We start from the raw sequence: 22,849 nt of genomic DNA on the forward strand, positions 1-22,849 counted from the left end.
CGGAAAAAACTTCACACTCATCATGGACCACCAGGCCCTGATAACCATCTTTGGAAATCCCTGAGCAAAGATGCCGCCCAGAATAGAGCGCTGGGGTATCCGCCTTCAAGAGTATACTTACACCATCATCTACAAACCGGGAAAAGCTGCAAATCCAGCTGACTATATGTTCAGACATCCCAAGGCAACGTCCACATCCAATCCCTCAGTAGCTGAAGCATATATCCATTTTGTGGTGGCTCAAGCCAGACCACCCGCCATCCCTTTGGAGGCCATCCTTGACGCTACCAATGAAGATGCCACACTCCTAAATATAAAACATCGCATTCAGACAAATAGCTGGAGACATCTGGAGGAATGAGGAAAGAGTGAACACATTGACAGTCATGAGATGTCCTCTTTCAGACATGTGAAGGATGAATTGTCCATTACCTCAGATGGTCTTATACTAAGGGACAAACGAATCATCATTCCGAAACAGCTGCACCAAGGAGTTATCAACCTAGTGCATGAAGGGCACAGAGTTATTGTTGCCTCGAAGTGGGCGCTGCGTGAGCGAGTCTGGTTCCCGACGCTTGATCAGATGGTTGAACGTACACTGAAGGACTGCCCACAGTGTCAGCTAGTGAGAGGATCCCCCTGCGCCTCTCCAAATGTCTGAACTGCTGGATGGTATGTGGCATCATGTCGCGGACTTCTTTGGCCCGTTACAATCTGGCAAGTATATCCTGGTCATAATGGACGAATACTCACGTTTCCATATTGCGCATATCACAGCATCAACTAAAGCTGCCTCCACTATACCTGTACTGGATGAGGTTTTCGCAGCATGGGGCATACCGAAGGTAGTGAAAACAGATAATGGACCACCATTCAATGGGCAAGAATTTGCTGCTTTTGTCAATCACCTAAACTTCAGACACAGGAAGATGACTCCCTTGTGGCCACAAGCCAATGGAATGGTGGAAAGATTTATGCCACTCTAAAGAAGACCATTCAACAAGCAGAACTGTCCAAATGTGATGTGCAAGTGGCGTTAAATGAGGTATTGCGAGCATATCGAACCACACAGCATACTACTACAGGCAGGTGCCCGGCAACACTAATGCTGGGTCGCACCGTGCGCACAAGAATACCAGTCTGGGAAGAGGCAGCCAGTGGCATGTCTCAAGACTCTCAGCATGAAGAATTAGCAGCAAGAGACAGACTGAAAAAGGAGAAGATGAAGGAATACGCAGACAGACAAAAAAAAGCTGCACAGCCATCTATCCAGGAAGGAGACTGGGTATTGGTGCGACAAGAACAGAGAAAAGCAGACTGTCAATATCATACATGCCCCCTAGTGGTGACGAAACAAAAAGGGACCATGATCACAGCTGTATCGGAGGACAAGAGAATCACCAGGAATGTGAAGCATTTTCAGAAGTGCACGCCCCATGTGAGAGAAGCGTTAATTGCACCCCGCAGTGTGGTTCAAGGAGATGCACCTGAGTCAGCAAGTGATCATCGACCCACCATGTCTCTGGTCGAAGGGGAATGGGCGGCTCAAGAGGTATCCCTCCGGCCGCAGCGAACTCATCGAAGACCCGTTCGCCTGATCGAAGAACTGTAACTATGGTGTTTTCTATTATTGTACACTCTGACATGCATGGACACACTTAAAGTATTTCAAATTGTTCAAGAAGGGGGAAGGTGTAATATTGTGAAACGGGCTGGGCGCTAGGACCAGCACACGAGGTGGGAGGAGAACCAGGAGGGAAGAGGAGGAGTGAAGGCGGGGAGAGTTGGTTAGAGTAAGAGCAGGTTACAGGAAAGAAGGAAAATAAAGACCATCAAGAATAATTAAGTGTCGGTGTCGTGATTTACTGTCCTACGACACTACAAGTAGGTGTTCCTCTCCCCTCTTGATGTGCAAGGAGACACTACAGGGGCATCCAATTCATAGCACAAACAGTAGCAGGAGTAGGCCGAATATCACAGACATTATATCTAACTGCCCACACTTCAGACGCTTTTAGTCTGCTTAGAAACAAGTCTGAGGAAAAGAGAGACCTTAGCCAGACTCACGTCCCCATAATAGGCCCCCTCCCTGAGTCTTAAAGACATGACACACGTAGGAAAACCTGAAACCTAAAAGAACATCTCCAAACAACTCGGAAGGCCACACTAGTGAAAATAAATAACCTATTTGCGCATAGCCCTTCACACCACAATTCAGAATTTTCAGAATGTTGTAAGTAACATACGTGGCTATTATCCAATTTATGGGAACTCAATGTATCTGTCTTAGAAGGATGGAAATTAGAGTTTGTGTTGTTAGTAATTACCTCACCACATGCCAATGGTAAGCGTTGCACTCACTTAGTCATCTTTTCAGAAAAGACAACTTCTTCATGCAAAAAGATAGACAGGAAGTGCACTCAGAAGACCCATGCCTTGGCAAAGACAGAAAGGAAGGTGGAGGCAGGAGGTCTAGATAGAAAGGCTCTTCTGCATAGGGTTGAATACCCTCAAAAAATAACAAACATTGCAACACAACTTCCACGCACAAGTTGCAGATAGAGCAGCATACATAGTCATCCATGCACACGCTGACACACACAAACTTCCTAGCACACGATACCAGCAGACACTCATGCACACATGCCACCAGATGCACAGTTGCCTATGCAAACTACCATGATACCCACGTGCATAGACCACAGGACAAACACCCCTGCCTAGAGAACTACAGACACCCTTGACTAGAGAACTACAGAGACCCTTGCACACAGGTTGCCAGGCACGCCAGCCGTTGCCCGTTTTAATATACCACAGATCTACAGGCACCCATGTTAACCGAGCACCAAACATCCATCCACACCTATACAATCAGACATGTTATGCTGCTTGCTTCTACAGCGCTTGGTTCCACCTGCAAGCTCTCAAGGTGGCAGGAGAGCAAAAAGAAGATAAAAAGAGTGAATAAGAAAGAAGTCTGGTGTTGGCAGTGACAGAGCAAGGGTGCCAAGGGCCCTTGTTAAAACTAGGAAAATGGACTCCCTGACCACTGGTTGCAGTAAAATACAGCAATAATCAGGGTTCAGTGGACTCCATACCCTGTGGGCCCCGGGGTTACTGCACCTGCAGCTCCACTGATAGCCACACTCCTGTGTGGTGAGAATGAGATCTTTCATAATTGAATGCTAGTGAGGAGCTGGACTTAGGCCCCACGTTGGCAAGGTGGGGGTAAGAAAGAAAAGTTAGGAGCAGCAGGAGGCAAGGCAGGTTCTGACAGTGATAAGATGTAGCAGTCAAGGGAAGGGCACAGGCATAATAAGGAATCAGGACTGATAGGGAGGTATTTATTTGGAATTGCACACTGCGTGACAATTCATCCACCTAAGAGTGTAAAAGATAGGAAAAAACTGTCCAGCCTGGAGAAAAATCAGTGCGTCTAATCAGGTCGAGTAGTTGTCCAGAGCAGATGTTTTACAGCCCCAGGTCACGTGGAAGGTCCACTAGAAAGGGAATGTTAAAACTTCTGTTTTCAGGAGTTTCCTGAAATGCATGTTGTTGGGTTCAGATTTGTATGTGAAACTGCCATTTGGTAACATGTATGTGTTTTATTTTGAAAAAGATCAGTTACTTTTCAACAAGTTCCCTCTTGAGTGATCGAAACCAGTTCCCATCCTTTTTCCGCACAATCCCCAGTGATGACTTCCAATCCAGAGGACTGGCCGAGTTAGTGATGCATTTTGGATGGACATGGGTGGGCATTCTGGCTGCGGATGATGATTATGGACAACGGGGAATCCAACTGGTACAGCAAGAGCTAGTCAAGGCAGGGGCTTGTGTGGCCTTCTCTGAGACTGTCCTCCCGAGCCAAGCTGCCAAAAACGCCTTTCATATCACTCAAGTTATCAAAAACTCAACAGCCAGGGCTATTGTCGTTTTCTCTTCTAGTGCCTATCTGTCTCCTCTCCTGGATGAAATGGTGAGGCAGAATGTGACTGGGAAAATCTGGATTGCAAGTGAAGCCTGGTCAACATCATCTCTGCTTTCCATCGAGAAATACTCAGAAATCCTTGTTGGCACCATTGGTTTTGCAATCCACAAAGGAGAAATAGTAGCCTTCCAAAGATATTTTACAGGACTTCACCCTTCAAGAGCCCCAGATGATATTTTTATTAGAAGATTCTGGGAAGAATTATTTGGCTGCCAATGGCTCCACCATGACATATCCATAAAGATCAAAGGTAATGAAACCAAGGCATGCACTGGGGATGAACAACTCAACAGTCTTCCCTTTGGTCTCCTGATGGACTTTAGAATCACCCAAAATGTCTACAGTGCAGTTTATGCCACTGCATTAGCTTTACAAGATCTGAGGCCATGCATACACAGTGGAGGGTCTTTCCTACAAGAGACATGTACAAATATGTCAGACTTCCACCCATGGCAGGTTTGTATTAGGTTAATTAACATATTATAGATTTCAGTTTGTGAAAGTAAAACAAATGACTATGTCTTGGAGTATATCGTGCAAATACTATAGTTTAATTGTTTGCTGTTTTTCTACTACACAAAACATTGCCCCACCACCAAAAATGTGTTATATTTGGATGTACTGTTGCAATTTAGGTCAAAATGTAATGCCTTAAGTTATGTTTTTGAAATGCATGTATGTGCCAGGCAACTGGAACTGTATACCAACTGGAATGCAAAATACAAATGTTGTACGGCTCTAAGATTGCTGCCATGTAGCTGCCATTTTAAAAGCATATAAAGTAACTTTCCACGATGGCCGTACAGCATGTTAGCTGCTCCCCAAGTTTGCAAACTCTGCAAAGTCAGTACTAGCAGCGAATACGTTTTGGCAAACGAGAGTGCTAGTGCTATCCATTGCTAGTTCATTAGGAAAGGCCTTTGAGCTACCTAAGAGGCTTGTCGTTCATGAAAGTGTTGACTATAAACATGACTTCCTGCTCCTCAGTGATTCCCTGATCCGCCATTCCCTTTGCTGACTCTGGGAGTGACTGAAGCAGTCTGGATTGCAAATTTTAGCACTATGTTTGACCAGGATCACAAGATTCTTACCCCTATCAATGATTTAGAAACCAAAGACGATCATACAGTCACTGTTGATATTTCCAACATTTACTCTGCCCTGAAGAAGAGCGGTGGGGCCAAGTCTGCACACCCTGATGGGTTACCTGTCAACATTTACAAAGAAAACCTGTGGTCCCCTCTGTTAACAAATGCTTGAAAGTCAATTGGGCTGGGGGTATTACCTTCGACATGGTTTGAAACCATATTAGTCTCCATATATAAGAAGGATACTCAATTGACCCACAATACTATTCTCCGATCACCCCGCTTAACTGTTCTGTCAAATTTCTTGACAGAGTCTCTTTAGAATAGTTGGAAATGTGGGGAGAACAGAATTCAGTTCTATCAGACTTTCAAAACATCTTTACAAAAGGGATGGACACGGTTGAGCAGTGTCTCAACCTGGAATTATTCATAGGAAAATATACTAAAAGGGCTCTTTCTCCGTAGGTTTTATAGACCTTAGCAGTGTGTTTGACTGTTTCAATCATATCATCCTGAATCACTAGGGGTGGATGAGTCTATGGTACACCTACTTAGTTTTTTGTATCAACACCCCTCTGCCAAGGTGTTTTTGGCCCTAAGCAGAAATGCTCTAAACCATTTAGGGTAAAGAGAGAAGTCAGCCAATTGTGATTTTGTGCTCCTTTCCATTTTACCCTATACATTAATGGTCTTAAAGGAGTACTATTGCAAGCCAAAGTTGGTGTGCCAAGGATTGGTTGCTGTTCAGTTCCAGTGTTATTATACGTTGACGATGCTATCCTCATGGCAAGAACCCCAAAGGTCTACAACAGCTCCCAGACTTCTTTGTGCACTGTATGGAGGGGCAAAGTCTGAAAATTAATGTGAGCAATTTTTTTACAATGTCCTATGGCAAAAGATCATTTAAATCACACTGTTTTCCAATAAAAGCCTCCCAGATACAGAAAGTTGATACTTGCTCCTATTTGAGTATCTTATTTGATCAGATGGATAAAGAACAACAATTTAATGAAAATGCTAGTGTAATCTTTAGATATGCCTCGAAATTAGGACATAGATTGATTAGAGAAAGGTCGCAGACCCTGACTCCCCAGCTATACTATCAAAATCTCTATTAAAATGTTAACTAAGTTGGATGACGACACAGAAAAAAGTTAGGGCCTGATTTTGACCTTGGTGGTCGTATCGCCAGGCCGCAGCATCGGTGGTCGGGAGAATGCTGCCAAGCCAGCTGCATCCAGATCACCAGATTTTGACTTTACCGCCAGGTTGGTGGTGTGCCAGCGGCGGTCTTGTGGTGGAAGTATACAGAGCCCGAAGTCAATGCTACCGCCCTTATATACCACAACTGAAGTTAGAATAGTACATTAACTTACATAATCAATCTTAAATTGTTCAGAATTGGTGTCTCAGGAAGCTGCAAGAGACATTCTGCAACAAAATAGCACATGAAACAGTATACACTGCATGTGTAGTAGGAGACGCTACAGTATTAAAAAAGGAGAAAAACAATGTGCAAGCACTGTAATAACTATGTATGAGGGAAAACTGCTACTAATGATCCTAGAAGAAAGGTTTTCAAATAACTTGAGCAATATAACTAACACAAAGAAGGTCGTTAGGGAAAACCTGCCCAATTAATCCGAGTTAACAGTCCTACCACTGTCCTGACAGCCACGCCTACAAAGTAATATATGCCAAACTGCTTATGCCTATGATAATGCTATTCACCTAAATATTGTGATATATCAAAAACAATCAAAAGTCCCTCCCTTCCCTGTGAATTTTTGAACATTAATTGAGGCTGTGTCTGTGTTGTGAAGCTCATTATACTATCATTGTAAACGGATGCCCTGTTTAGGCAGCCGCTATCACTCAGGAAGTATTTGCCGTTTATTTTCTATTTCCATGGATGCCTAGTCATCATATTTCACATAACTTCCGGGTCATGGGCTTTGCAGGCCTAATAGGAAGCTGAAAGTCTCAAGTGGCTTTGCCCACCTCAAGGCAGTCGAACATTTCATTTGACCAAGACTCCCATGGAATCATATTAAACATGTACCACATCTATGTCACACGTGTTTTAAACTCCATGTCTCGTATGTTTCAATAATCTGTACATATTTAAATACTCTTCAAAAGGAGGGCCGCCATTTGGTAATGTTGTAACAAATATATGGCAAGCCTGTGTGGAGAATCATAAAGTTCTGGTTACCTGAAGTTATTTCTTCCTCTCCATTCCTTAAGCTCCTCCAGTACATCAAGAAGGTGCACTTACGAAGAGAAGACCCGGAGAACTTCTTTGATAAATACGGCAACCCCCCAGCACAATATGACATTGTAAACTGGCAGGGGGGTCCGGATGGCACCATCAGGCATGTAAAGGTGGGCAACTACGACTCCAGTGTCTCTCCTGGCAAAACACTGGTCATCGATGCCAGTGGTGTCCAGTGGGCTACTGGCACCAGAGAGGTAGGAAAAGGCATGTTTCTCAAGTGCAGGGACTGGGGAGATGTGAGACAAGTCTGTTTTTCATTTTTAAATTTGATGCACATAACTTGTTATGGTGTGTATGTCACATAATAATTGAGAAGCACTTTATGGATAAACTGGATCTAAAAAGTGATCTGTTTTATTCAGTATCATGGATCCTGTGCCAAAGGACACCAATGCTGTCTATCAGGGGGTGTTGGCACTACTGGCACATATTAGCAGAGGCTTCATGCACAGAACTCTAGTTTCCCCAACCAAATTAAGAGGTGGGGAATCACTGTTTCCAGAGGCGGTAGCACTGGTGAATCCACCGTCAGAAACACCATGATCACCAGAATACCACCAATATTAGTGGTATTGGAAGCCCTGTCCTACTAAAGGCAGTTCTTCCAACTCAATTTTTACCATTCTTGGTATGGACATTCATATTTTCTTTTTATGTTTCTAGCACCTAACATGGATGGCAACCCAGTTGTATGCCTTTCCACTGAAACTGCTCACACCTTATCACTAGAAGCATTTTCAGGAAAATAACTACTGCTAAACAGACTGAAAACTCTGAGTATACCACTGGGCTGGCAGAGGTAAAGCCTTCACAGACCCAGCTATTTGACAGCTGTCCAACCTAAAATGTTTTAAAGACCTAACTTTCAACATGAAACATTACCTGATTAGTCAAATAAAAAAAAAAAGAATTTTTACATGAACAAGAGGAAACATAGAGTGTTCAGTAGTCAAACAAATTCACATTTATTATTCTTTATCCAATCCCAAGTTTCCCGCGTAGTGTTACAAGACCCGGTTTAATTCATGAGTAGTATTTATACTTTGCAAAGTGTGATTTAGATTTAGAGCACCATTAGGGCCTTTGAAAAGTGCACCTTGTCCATATGTGACAGTCTCTGTTCGCATTTGTCATTGTTTCACTTACCTGACTGGAGCTGGTCAGGATTACAAGGTAGCACCATCAACATATAGGTTTATATTGAAGAGATTGCTTTCATTAGGTGTGCAGGTTATAACTATGCATGACACTCTAAGTAGTCCATCATTTATGGTACTGAGAGAAGGCTACCCTAACAGCTTCTACCCATCAAGTCTTGCATCCCTCCTCCTGCTGGCAGACATTAACATGCAAACACAATAATAACAATACTTCAAAGTTCAGCCTCCTTTCAGTGTGCACTGCTCTACTGATGCCCGCCACCACATACTGTACTCCCCACGTGTCACCCAACCCTGAAATCAAGGGCAATTGCTGCTGGTGACCATACAGGTGGAACGACAAGGTGTTGTGGAGTGTTAGGAATATAGATGGTATCTCTTCTGTGGATTTAAATGAGAGCTAAAGTGCAATAGAACAGTACTCTGATTCTCTCCCAGCTTAAGGAACTAGAACAAAAATGTAGAAGGCATGCAAAACTGTGGAGGAAACACTACTGGAGCCAGGAAAATGTTAATTATAAAGAAATCATCACAGAATATAAAACATTGCTTATGAGTGAGAAAACCAATTATTTCTCAGAACAAAAAAATGGCTCAGCAAAGAATTCTACAGGAGAACTCTTTAAAACAGTTGAGATTCTTTTTAGTCTGTTCTCAAACCGAACAAGGGCCCCTTGCCAGCTGTTCTGAGATCAACTTGCGGATTTCTTCAAAAATAAGGTGGGGGAAATCGATGATAAATTAAATATCAAAAGCAGATCCTTAGTATGGCCCATGGACTCTAACAGGCCAGTTCCTGGTAAAAATACCTTTGTTAAGTTTCTCCTTCTCAATGAGGAAAGTTTTGCTCATTGGCCAAACTAAATCTGGGGACCCCTCTGCCCCCTGCCCCCCGAGACTGACTCATGAGTTCGCTGGGATGATTCCGCCTTCCCTCACTTTGCTATTCAACTCCATTTTTGAGTCTGTACTCTTTCCTATGGAGTGGAAAAAGGCCTCCATTCTTCCACTGTTAAAGAAACCGTCACTGGATCCAAAAGAGGTAAAGAAATATCGCCCTGTTTCTCGGCTACCTTTCCCAGCTAAGATCCTTGAATAAAACATTAATATTCGTGAAGGAGATGGAAATCCTAGATTGTGCGGAATTTGATTTCAGGCCAAACCATTACACTGAGTCTGCTTTGGTTGTGGCTACTGTGGAGTTGATAAAGGTCCTGGATAACAGATGAAAGACAGCATGTATCCTGTTGGATCTATCTGCATCCTTTGACATCATCAATCATGAGTTCTTGTTAGATTGCTTAGCAGAATTTGGAATTGGAGGATCAGCCCCGCAGACGTGTGGCTCCTTTCTTTCACACAGGGAACAAATGTTTGGTTTGTAAGCCCTTCACTCTGCCATGTGGGGCCCCTCAGGGCTCATCAATGAGAACCACGCTGTTTAATGTTTATGTGACCCCCCGACAAAACTAATTCAGTCTTTTGGCCTTGCTCCAGTAGCATATGCAGATGACACACTAAGGTGCCGATTCCGATCCTGTAAAACCCGGGTACGAAAGGTTGTACGGAGCGTATTCTCCATACAACTCGTACCCGGGAAATCCTCCTTACAAACCAGCAAGTACGATTTGTACAGAAATACCATTTCCGTACGATTTGTACAAAACTACGTGCGGCTAAAAAATACCCACAATTCCGATCTGGGACATCGCGTACGTAACGTCCGGACGGAGTCAGGCAGCGTTTTACGGGCCAGCAAGTACGATTCGTGCCTACGTCACTCCGCACGGCTCATTTTTTACGGCAGCCAAAAACTCCCGGGAAATTGAGGACGATGCGAAGAAGGAGCACCTGTACGCGACGGACAGCCATGGACCCCATCCTACTTGTAATCCTGGCTCTCCTAGCCTACGACCTGGTGCACAGAAACCAACGCAGATGCCGCAGAAGGTCAGAACAACACCCATGGTCAAAGGGGGGGGGGCGAGGGGCATGAAACTTAACCCCTACCCAAATTGTACCACATATATCATGTACATACAGTGCCTCCAGGGTCTGGTCACTTCAGGGGGCGTGTCCACCAATCCCTGCGTCCCGCCACAACGGAAGTGGACGTGGACGCGTCCCGTCACCACAACAATGGTGGTACGGCCCGTACCCACGCCCTCAGAATGTGGGTACGGGCCATACCACCATTGTTGGGGTGATGTAGGGGTACGTGTGACGTACCACCATTGTTGTGGTGACGTAGGGGTACGGCCCGTACCCACGCTCTGTGGGCGTGGGTACGGGTCGTACCACGGGTACCCCTACGTCACCCCAACAATGGTGGTATGGCCCGTACCCACGTCCTCAGAGCGTGGGTACGGGACGTACCCCTACGTCACCACAACAATGGTGGTACGGCCTGTACCCACGCCCTCAGAGCGTGGGTACTGGCCGTACCCCTACGTCACCACAACAATGGTAGTACGGCCCGTACCCACGCCCTCAGAGCACGGGTACGGGCCGTACCCCTACGTCACCCCAACAATGGTGGTACGGCCCGTACCCATGCCCTCAGAGCGTGGGTACGGGCCTTACCTCTACGTCACCCCAACAATGGTGGTACGGCCCGTACACACGCCCTCAGAGTGTGGGTACGGGTCGTACCACGCGTACCCCTACGTCACCCCAACAATGGTGGTACGGCCCGTACTCACGCTCTGGGGGCGTTGGTACGGGCCGTACCACCATTGTTGCGGTGATGTAGGGGTATGGCCCGTACCCACGCCCTCAGAGCGTGTGTACGGTCCGTACCACCATAGTTGTGGTGATGTAGGGGTACGGACCGTACCCACGCTCTGAGAGCGTGGGTACGGACCGCATCACGCGTACCCCTAGGGCACCAGTACATTAGTGATACAAGGCATACACACGCCACAAATGTTGTCATAGGGCCTGGTGCAGCATCTAACCAGTATATTGGGGGGGTGTATGCCCAGGAGAGCAGTGTACTGCACCAAGGGTGCAGGCGGGTGGGTGGGTGTCTGCCTAGGATTCACATCAGTGGACAGAGACATGTGAGGGGTGGGTGCCTATCACTCCCAGCAGTGGACAGAGACATGTGAGGGGTGGGTGCCTATCACTCCCAGCAGTGGACAGAGACATGTGAGGGGTGGGTGCAGAGGACTCCCAGCAGTGGACAGAGACATGGGGGTGGGTGCCTATCTCTCCCAGCAGTGGACAGAGACATGTGAGGGGTGGGTGCCTATCACTCCCAGCAGTGGACAGAGACATGGGGGTGGGTGCCTATCACTCCCAGCAGAGGACAGAGACATGTGAGGGGTGGGTGCCTATCACTCCCAGCAGTGGAGAGAGACATGGGGGTGGGTGCAGAGGACTCCCAGCAGTGGACAGAGACATAGGGGTGGGTGCAGAGGACTCCCAGCAGTGGACAGAGACATGTGAGGGGTGGGTGCCTATCACTCCCAGCAGTGGACAGAGACATGGGGTGTGTACATCATCCTCAGATGACAACAACTCCATGGGTGTATGAATGCATCCCCAATGTGCGACTATGTTGAGAGTGCCATAACAACACATCACTGACAGCAGTGTCCCACTCCCATGAGGATGGATGTCCTTCCCCCACTGCATGACACACCACATGTGTGTGTGATGACAAATGACACATGCATACCCACCCCTGGCGGATGCAGCACAATACACACACTGAGATCATGCCACAAGACTGTATAGTCATGTTAAAGCCTACTAAACTAAGAGAGCCAAAGGGAACACACACTGTCACGCACATTCCAGGACTGATAGGAATGTACAGGTGCTGGGACAGCCACCAAGTTGTTGCCTCCTATGGAAGGAATAGGGTGGAGTTCCCACAGATACAATTCCCACAATTGTGAGTCAGGTGCCCAAATACCCTGCTGAACAAGTAACATATGTGTGCTAGGCTGGGAGTACACACATGCATAGTGCTTAAAAGGGAGAATTTCTACATGAAGGCATGGCAACATACTCTATACACAAGTACAGTGACTACCAAGGATGGCACTGACGATGCAGGCGGAGACATTGCTCAGCAGGCATGGCCATAGTTGAAGGGATCCGTCACCCACCAAGGAATTGTTCAACTCCCTGCAGGGAAGATGTCAGGTGCCACAGAGGAAGGAACACTCCTTGGGACAATGTCTCCAAACACAAAGAGCATACACGACCAAAGAATCTTTGCAGAGACCTTGTGATGGCACGCAGATACCAGGGTCCATCCCATGAGCAGCAGACTACAACATTTCCCAGACACCTAACAAATTATCACCACCCCAACTCATGGAGCATCAGCACCAACATCAATACCAGAAAAGCAATAGTGTTCAAAGGAAAAACAAAATGCTTTATTCAGCATTATATTAAAACATATAAAAGGACACTATTTACAAAGGCCATAGGCCAGTCCAGATGCGAAGACCTGGGGGGGGAACACATGGCCACGCGTCTCCCCTAGCTTGCCTGCACATTAGAAACTTCATGTTCATCGACTGGGGGGGGGGGGCATCATGTGGGGAAGGACCAGGCACCACAGGGACAGGAGGGGGAAGGGTCGGTGTTATGGGTGCAGGGACGGACGACTCCACCACAGGGGGTGGGGCATGCCAAAGGTGGTGGTTAGCAGGGCGCTGCACACTTCCGCAAGCTCGTCCAGCGTCTCCCTTGCAGCCGAAGAAACCACAGGCCCCATGGAGGGGGGGGTCGGAGGGATGGGTTGAAGTGCTACTGGGGGAGGTGGTGGATGGGGGGGGGACTCAACTCCCCTACCCGTGGAGGGCCTTACCTGTTTGCGGGCTGGTGAACCAGTGGGGCTGAGGCCCAGCACAGCCAAGTAGGTCTCCTTCTCAGATTGTGGGGCAGGGGAGCCGAGGGGAGCGACATTGGAGGGACTGGGGAGTGAGGAATGAGGACTCCGACTGTGGCTGCGTGTCTGCCTGTGTGCCCCAGACCCAGTGGGTGTGCCTTCTTCCCCCTGAGTGTGCGTGACAGGAGGTGTGCGCTTGCCCTTCCGTGTTGGTATGCTGCCTGTGTCTGGTGGGGTGCGTGCCTGGGAATGTCTGGGTGTGCTTGGGACAGGCATGGGAGTGGGAAGTGTGGATGGTGCAGGGGTAGGGGGGACGAAGCGCTGCAGGAGACTCACTGCTGCCGTCAGTGACGAGTCCATGGACCTCAGCAACATCCGTTGGTCAGACATCGCTGATGACATGCCCTCCATGTACGACACCATCTGTGTCAGCAGTCTGGTGTGGCCATGGAGGACACTCAGCAGCGATGTCTGGCCAACCTGCAACTGCCGCTGAATGTCCACAGACTCGGCAGTGAGGGCAGCAGGGGAGACAGGGGCAGGGGGTGCGGTGCCTGGCACGAAGGAGACATGTTATTGCCCTACACGGACAGAAGGGACCGGAGCAACTGGGAGGGCGGTGATGGGAATGGAGGGGGTAGTGACAGATGTAGTGCTGCTGCCAGCTGTTGGAGCAGCCTCCGCCCCCTCTGGGAGTTCAGCCTCGGACCCGTCTGCGTCATATTCGGTGTTGGTACTTGACAGGTCCTCCACCTGACTCCCCTTGCCCTCCGTGCCACTTGCTGCGCCAGCCTCGCCAGCACTGGTGGCACCGGTGCTGGATCCCTCCTCCACGTCCATGCAGGTGTCTCCCTCGGTGTCCCCCGATGATGCTGTGGGCAAGGTGAAGAGACAGAAAATAATAAGACACCTGTATACATATGACACATGAGTCCAAACAAAATAGGTCACAGTGCATATCAGGAAATGCATCATGAGCAACATCGATGATAATCCGCACATATGTAAGCCCTGCACTCCCCAGTTTGTTGACCCATCATGCCACTTGGAAACAATGAAAATTAGGACACAACAGCAAATAACTCGATATCAAATTATACAGAGGATATGGTGTCTGGGAATTGTTGAGCACAGCCAGACTATGAAGGCATGCCACCTCTTGTTCACTGTGAAAGAAACAGTATTGGTGCACCCAAGGGCAAATAACAGATGCCAATGCTGAAGGTGTCCCCACACTCAGAGACCTGTGAGTAATTTGGAAAGCCAAAAGAAATACATTGTGAACCCTTGGGAATCACAACACTTTACACAATCGACGTGTTTGGAATGTGTGAATGTGCCACTTTTTGATCGGAACACACATGTGGCTGTATAACAGAAGTCACACAAGGAGGTGCACACAAAACTACATTTACACAGTCATTTAATGAGCTGGCAGCCTAAATCAAATCAGCCACTGTAAAGAAGAAATGGGGTATCAGTAAGTACATATACATGGCACCACGGTGGTCTGGATGACTTGACACTGGTAAGTTGGTATCAGCAACAACCAAGGACTTACCCAAATGCAACCACACTGTGGGAACATGTATATGTATAATCTCTAAACAAATTGTTTCCTAACTGTGCCTTGGTTTTAAATATGCCAGCGTGTCCCAGAAAAGTGTAAAGGTGGTGTCTTGTGCACTTCCTTGGGAGACATCTGTCATGCAGGCACATTATTGTCATTCACCACAAAACATCAAAGTCATGCATATCAACTATTGAGACATGTTGACAAGTGTAGTGAGTGCCAACGTACAAGACTTCTTGACTAACAACTTGAAGCATGCCACCTGTCACATGGCCATCCGTACCATGATGACACATTTGGCAACACATCTGACCCACTACCTGTCATGTGGAGTGGCACACATGTCCAAACACAGGACAATGCATTTGCTAATGGCCCTGCAATTGTGTTGGAATAAGGAGCACCTGCACTGAGGAGACACCCTCATGGGAACCAATATTGTCCACACAGATGTCAGCACACACAGACCAAAATACGTAGCATCTGGACCACATACCGTTGCCAAAAATGGATGAGCAGGAACCATGTCTTTTACCTTTTGACACATGCTGCAAAGCACAAACATTTAACCCTGTGCAACATGACTGGGTCACTGCATGTTGAGTGTCTGTCCAGATAATTATCACACACAGGTCAGACCTGACAAGGAGACATAAGTTTTGGACATGTAGGCCTTGCCCGCACAAACGCCCCCTACCTGAGACAATGTGATTGAGACAGAGCAAGTACTTACACCTCTTAATCTGGGTTTACTAAAATGTGCATCAAGAACTCCTAAATGTACTCAACATCACCTTGTGAGGCTGACCAAACATATTAGTGACAAACAACCATCATCAGATAGTTGTACATAGACACACAGGCACTGGCCAGTGTGAGTATGCACAAGCCAAATGGGGTCACTCTGTACAGTGGACACATGTAGCACACTTTACGTAAATACAAATGAGGCCAGGGAACTATGCCACAGAGGCCAACCTATGCTGAACACACCAGGAATGGGCACAGTGTTGGATGACACACATGATTCCTAGGAAAAGGTGTCTCAGGGGACTGTAGTGGGCACACTGCTCAATGGTCCTAGAAGGATCTGACTGTAACAGGAGCAAGCATCCCGGCACTATGCATATCTCCCACTCATGCACATCATGTCTGAGGCCACAACATCGGTCATGCATGCTGCAAGTCTGTTCATTTTAAACCTCACACTCCTATGTTGAGACTCAGCATCAGTGCCAACAATTATGGACCCCCAAATTACTGAACAGGACAGGGCACAGGCAAAGTACCAACACATGTCACAGACCACACCTGATGCAGCAAGCATTGTGCACTTGGATTAACTGGCAGCCTAGATGACCATGTGCAAGAGTGATTACACACAGACCAGGGAACAAATGTCAAGGAGGGGAAGGGAGGAAGAACAGCCCGGTTGACTTGGGGCAACAGGATATGCACTGCACATATAAACCCTGGCAGTGTATCCATGCGACTGAGCACTTCCTAAAGCTGGTGACACACAACAAACACACATGTACCTACCCCCTCCTTGCTGCTGTCCCTCCTGTAACCGCCTATCCATGTCGGGGAAGACCACCGCCAGGACACGCTTCATCTGGTGGGTCAGTCGTCGACGCCCGCCGTGGGGGCGTGGAGGTGAGTCCCCCAACAGGACCCGGGCGATCCTCCTGGTCCAGCACCGGATGTCCTGCCAGCGTTTCCTCACTTGGGGTAGGTGCCGACTGCGACCCTACACCGACATCACGGCCCTGACGGCCGCTTCCAAATTCTCCCCTTCTCATAGGCGGTTACCTGTGAGGATGACAAAGTGAGACAACATCACTACACCTGCTCCATGTCACAGAGACACACATTTGAACATCTTTGATTTTTTGAACAGGGCATAGTATGCGGCCAACTAATAGCACCTTTGTCATAGGGACATTAGCCTCTGGGGAAGCCCCAATGCACTACATTGCATTGAAAGTACACAGGTGGCATGAAGGGTGCGACATACACCCTGATCATGGCTCACACTGTGCATCACAAGCAACACCAGGCTGATGGACAGCACCTCAAAGCAGTCACATGCCCCAGGCCACTCACGCAACCTCAGCAGAGTACACAGACACACACAGGCACAGATCAATCACCTGCCATTGGCAACAGCGGATACAAACCTCACTCTGCACATGTGCCACTTGCCTGGGGGGTGTCACAGGTGTGGGGCTAGCTCAGCACGTCAGACACACAGCACAGCTTCCTTCTCACATCAGATGGGTAGAGCAGTTGCCTCCTCCATGCAGCTGTGGTGCAACACTCCACATAGACACTCACCCACATGACAAGGAACATTCACACACATCAATGTCCAGGGGGCGTACACATCATTTGGACACTCTCACCACGGCTCCACTCAACTCACACACATATGTGGGTACAGTCGCCTGTCATACCGGGGGGACCACTGAATCACATCAAGACTATAGAACAAAAATGCCCAAGAGGATTAGCCAGGCTGAATGTGCCATGCATCATGCAGTGATTGTCACAGTAAGCACAATGCAAGTGAGGAGTGCAGACATGAACTACATCATGCTCTGCATGAGAGACATAAGGCATTCCCCCCCCCCCCCCGGGACCCACTCTAAACAACATTGCATGTCTGTCACACCTGGACACAATGCCAGAAGTGACAGTCACAAAAAAGGTGCACAGTCAAAGCTAGTGGAGTCAGCACTCACCTGCTCCCCTGGTCTCCCATACAGGCTGGGGTACTGTGGGAGGATGACGTCCAGCAATGCCTCATTCTCCTCCTGGGTGAATGGCTAGGCCCTCTCCACAGACCTGGACATGGTGATAGAGGAAGCAATGACAGCAGCAGTGGTGTCCAATGATGTGTTGTGCAGGCAAGTGCCCTCTCATGGGTTCTGGCTGCCTTATATCTGCCTTGCTGGGCTGTTTCATTTACAGGAGTACAGAGTGATTGGTCAGACTCATTTGCATCCTACGTTTCCTCCAATCCCTTTAAACATACACCAGTGAGTGCCTTTGCATGGTTCAAAATTTGAGCATCATGTCAAGTCAACAACCACTTTGCAACATTGTATATTGTTTCCAACCGACTTTTGCTAGCCACCTGATGGAAAAATTTGAACTGGAAACTCGGTCTCCATGACAACCAGCATTCATTTAGGCCATAATACTTGTCCCTCATGTGTCCCCTATGTAATTTTACAATCCACACACAGGTACGGTGCGTTTCACACGTACCCCTACGGTACCAGTGGCACAGTGCGTTTGACACGTACGTGTACACACTGGTCGTACACGTATGTGTACCACCAGTGTGTACACGCACGTGTACGACCAGTGTGTACATGCACATGTAATACTGTAGTACACGTACGTGCACACACTGGTCGTACACGTACGTGTACATACTGGTCGTACATGTACGCGTACGACCAGTGTGTACACGTACGTGTACAACAGTAGTACATGGACGTGTACTACAGTAGTACACGTACGTGTACACACTGGTCGTACCACCAGTGTGTACACGTACGTGTACTACCGCAGTACACGTACGTGTACACACTGGTCATACACGTACGTGTACACACTGGTCGTACACCTACGTGTACGACCAGTGTGTACACGTATGTGTATGACCAGTGTGTACACATATGTGTACGACCAGTGTGTACCCGTATGTGTACTACCGTAGTACACATCCGTGTACTAACGTTGTACACGTACGTGTACACACTGGTCGTACACGTACGTGTGTACGGTCCGTACACACACGCGTACTCCTACACCAACACCAATATAGTGATACGTACCGTACACACGCCCTCAGAGCGTGTGCACGGTGCGTTTCACATCATCCACTGGTGATAGGAGGTGCACAGGAAAGGAATGGAGGTTTCAGGTCATTGTCAGTGCAGTCCTTCTTGTGCAGGGCCTATGTGTGTCAGGCAGTGATATGGCACATGTCTCCTCTTGTTTTTGCACAATAGATGTGTGATGACCTGTGTACACATGCCATGTGTGATGGGGCACTATGTGGCACACTTCCCCTTCACATTTTGCACATGTGTGCATGTAGTACAAACGTGTCAAGCACTGCATCACTGGTATGGCACAGTCACCAACACCCGCAACTGTCCCCTGATGCCAGGGACAGGGACACTAACACCTGACATCTCACTACCAGCATGGCCCGATGTAACTATGTCGTGTGTGTCATGTGTTCCTATGAGCTTGCTGTTGGTGTTCCGTCAACTGCATCTGCTGTTGCTGCATCCAACATGTGTCTGTGCGTAGATGGCCATGGCACACATATATGCACACCATGCCACATGTGGATTCACACGTTACGTGTGTCTGGATGCTTCGAACATGTTCTTTTGACATGAGGACATATCTGCATCGTCTCCATGTCTGTGTTTTCTTTTTTCACGTGTACCCCTTCATCGCAATGTGTGTGAGCTGCTAATTTTTAATGACATGTGCCCTGTGCATCTAGCTTGCCGCCAGCTGTCTATATGAGATGACATCTTTCAAATGCAGATATGTGGATGTATGTCACTCCTGTGATGTCTCTGGCTGTTCACTTACACTGGCCCACAGCTTGTTTGAGGGCATGTAATGTAGAACTTGACAATCAACGGTTGTAGCTGGCTCTTCGTAGGAGTCTCATCTGGCTGGCATACATGTCCTGGATGTATTGCACAGACCAGACTCTGTATTTTGCAGATGTGTATTGGCTGTTGAACATGTGCTCAGTTTTTTTGACATTGGTGTTGTAATGTACTCACTCTTCGTTATTCCTTCCAAATTTCTGCATTGCACCGCCTCTCCCCCGACCAATGCCAGACTTGAGTGCCATGAGGGAACGTGACTGCATAAGACGCTACCGCTTCTCGCAAGAGTTAATTGAGCACTTGACCGCCTGGCTGGAACCACACCTCCAACCGCTACACAGGTATCCTACTGCACTGACCCCCAAGATGAAGGTGATGGCCGCCCTACATTTTTTTGCCACCGGTACGTTTCAATTCACCATTGCTGATGTTGGTGGCATGTCCCAGACCATGTTCAGCCGTGTCCTGCATGATGTTTTAGAAGCCATGTTGGAGCACCTGGATGAATTCATCCATTTCCCGACTCGTGAGCAGTTGACAGGTGTCAAGGGTGAGTTCTATGCCCTGGGAGGGATGCCCCATGTAATTGGGTCCATTGATGGGACACATGTGGCTTTGGTACCACCACAGGCACAGGAGGTAGCCTATCGAAACCGAAAACATTATCACTCCATTAATGCCCTTGTGGTGTGTCTACCTAACATGCTGATTTCCCATGTCTGTGCACGTTTTCCAGGGTCAGCACACGATGCCTACATCATGAGGCGTAGCAGGGTGCCAGAAATGATGCTGCGACTGCACAACGAACGAGCATGTCTTGTTGGTGGGTATACTCTGCTTGTCCTGTATTTAGCGGTATCTTTGTATCTTACTGCATCTCCTGACCCACTTCTTTACATGATGTTTCCATGTAGGGGACTCGCGCTATCCCAACATGCCATGGCTGATGACGCCTCTCCGCAACCCCAGAACTGCTGCAGATCACCGTTACAACAACACCCATGGGCAGACCAGGCGAGTGATTGAAAAGACGTTTGGCCTCCTGAAGAGCCGATTCCGGTGCCTTCACAAGACAGGCGGATCCCTCCCATATGCACCGGTGAAGGTCTGCAAAATCTTCATCGTGTGCTGCATGCTGCACAACATGGTAGTGGAGAAAGCTGTGCCACTCATCCTGGATCCGGATGAGTAGGAACATCCACCCGTGGAGGATGAAGGGCTTGGTCACGAGGCAAGTGAGGAGGAGGAGGAGGAGGAGGACATCCGGAGTCAGCTCATACGCAACTTCTTCTCATAATGGTGAGTTCCTGGGTCTGAGTGTGCACGCTTTGAGCCTTGTGTGGCATGTGTTGCAATGTGTGTGTCCAACTGACTGTATGCTAAGTGACTTGGAGGTGTGTTCTGATGTGTCACTCGAGTGATGATGTAATTCCACACATTGTAGCTGAGACAGTAAATTTAAAACTAGCATGGTGACAACCTTATTCCTGTAGAGTAAATGACCATGCATGCTGTTGACTATCTTTTCGGTGACTTCTTGTGTGTCTGTCATCCCCAGGTAGTTGCGCATGCTGTCTGCTCGTGGCATCGTTGGGCTCCTGCTGTTCCTCATGAGTATTGCAACGTGTGCTGAATCAGCGTTACATGCACGGACATGGTGAAAAGTCTCCTTTGGGTAAGGATGCAGCAAGGCATTTTGGGTGTGGTAGTTGTTTGGAATGTGTGGGCACTGCTCCTGTGCAGGTTTTGTTACTATGCATACATGTCGACTCACCATGGGGCACATGACATGTAGCATGACTCCCATGAATTGATAGTCACCCTACGTGACAGTCATCTGTAATGGGATTGTGAATTGTGATGAAGGCATCAATGTGTGTACAACTTCCCTCTGAAACATACGGGAGGCTATGGGTGGACATAGTGTGGGACATCCCCATAAGAGGCTCAATGGGGAATTGCAGCCTCTCCGTGTGCAGCAGGGGTTGTTTGGCTCACCCCCTTCACTTGTGTGCCAGTTCAATGGATTTACAGCATCTGTGGTGTGAACGGGGTGTCCAGTGTAGGTCCCACATGTTCAGCCAAATGACCTGTGAGTCTGTTCATATTGATGCATTTCCCTAGGTGCGAGCCTGAGTATTAAAGGTGTTCCTCACCCTCCAAGGTGCCTCATCTCTGTCAATGCAGGTCTCTTGCCACTGTGCATGCGGCATCTCTGGCATAGTTGTCAAAGATTGTGCATATGAGTCTATGTGTAGATTAGCAACATGCATGCTGTTCTTCATGGATTAGAATCTCTATTGTGCATGAAGTCCATGGTTGTGTATGTATTTGGGCATGTTGGTCCCCACAACGGGCCCTCAACACCTGCTGAGGGTGTGTTTCCTGTGCGCAGCTCGGCCTTCAGTTTCCTGATCCGGTGTCAGTCATCTTTGGTGATTGTGCATACATTGTCTCTGGGTGTGCCATGGAAAACAGGACACTCCACCTTTACATACGCCTGTTGCAGTTGTCCTTTCTGACATCCTTGTCTTTGTGTGCAACTTGTGGCATATTTTCCAGGACATGCCGCCTGCTGCTGCAGCCCCTGCAGCAAGGGCACACAGAGTTTCTGGATCTGGCAACACATACGCCTCCCTTCCTCCCTCCACCCATTCATTTGGCTGTCATCAGCTTGTCTGTGCCACTGTTGCGGCCACGCGGTGCCAAAGGCTGGACCGTCTGCACATGCAACGTGCACATTGCATGACCCTCATGTCCTTGCATGACCCACATCACACTACAGTCTGATGTTGCAGCCACCCTCCAAGCAATGTCCATCCGCATATCTACCGCCTGCTCTCAGGCATACACTAAGCGCACACACAACACCTTTGCATGATGTGTGTGCAACTCCGACTGCCTACACAGCGCTGCCACGCCTTCCAGGCCCTGTCACACCAACCAGGTCATGTCCCTCCTACTCCCCACCGGCTCTGTACCCCAGCAAGGCCATGGGAGTGGGATTCAAGGCTTCTGCACGTAGTATGGTGTCGTCGTCTGGCACATAGCACAGGTATCACCTCTCAGCGTGTCAATCTACAATGTGTCCAGGACCCCCCTCACCACCATCACATGCGCACAGCACCTCATCATCAGCTCGTATGCCATTGACAGCCAGGTGCTCCTCACCCTCACCAAAGACGCTGACATTGCCAGTTCCAATATTCAAGAAGGCATGAGATCCATTGATGAATGGCTGAACATCAGCCACCTGAG

At 48.1% G+C, this 22,849-nt stretch overlaps 1 protein-coding gene across 1 annotated transcript in view; it reads left to right on the top strand.

The window, feature by feature from the left end:
• The window catches only part of LOC146782745 (extracellular calcium-sensing receptor-like), a 70,784-nt gene that overhangs the window by 19,338 nt on the left and 28,597 nt on the right, over positions 1-22,849 (top strand). Inside the window, exons 3-5 of the mRNA XM_085637223.1 lie at positions 3,620-4,444; positions 7,324-7,548; positions 9,878-9,886. Of these exons, the coding sequence (XP_085493349.1) occupies positions 3,620-4,444; positions 7,324-7,548; positions 9,878-9,886 (1,059 nt within the window). The remainder of the gene's footprint in view (positions 1-3,619; positions 4,445-7,323; positions 7,549-9,877; positions 9,887-22,849) is intronic.

The sequence above is a fragment of the Triturus cristatus genome, chromosome 12 (assembly GCF_964204655.1).
Source record: "Triturus cristatus chromosome 12, aTriCri1.1, whole genome shotgun sequence".
Classification (NCBI taxonomy): Eukaryota; Metazoa; Chordata; class Amphibia; order Caudata; family Salamandridae; genus Triturus; species Triturus cristatus.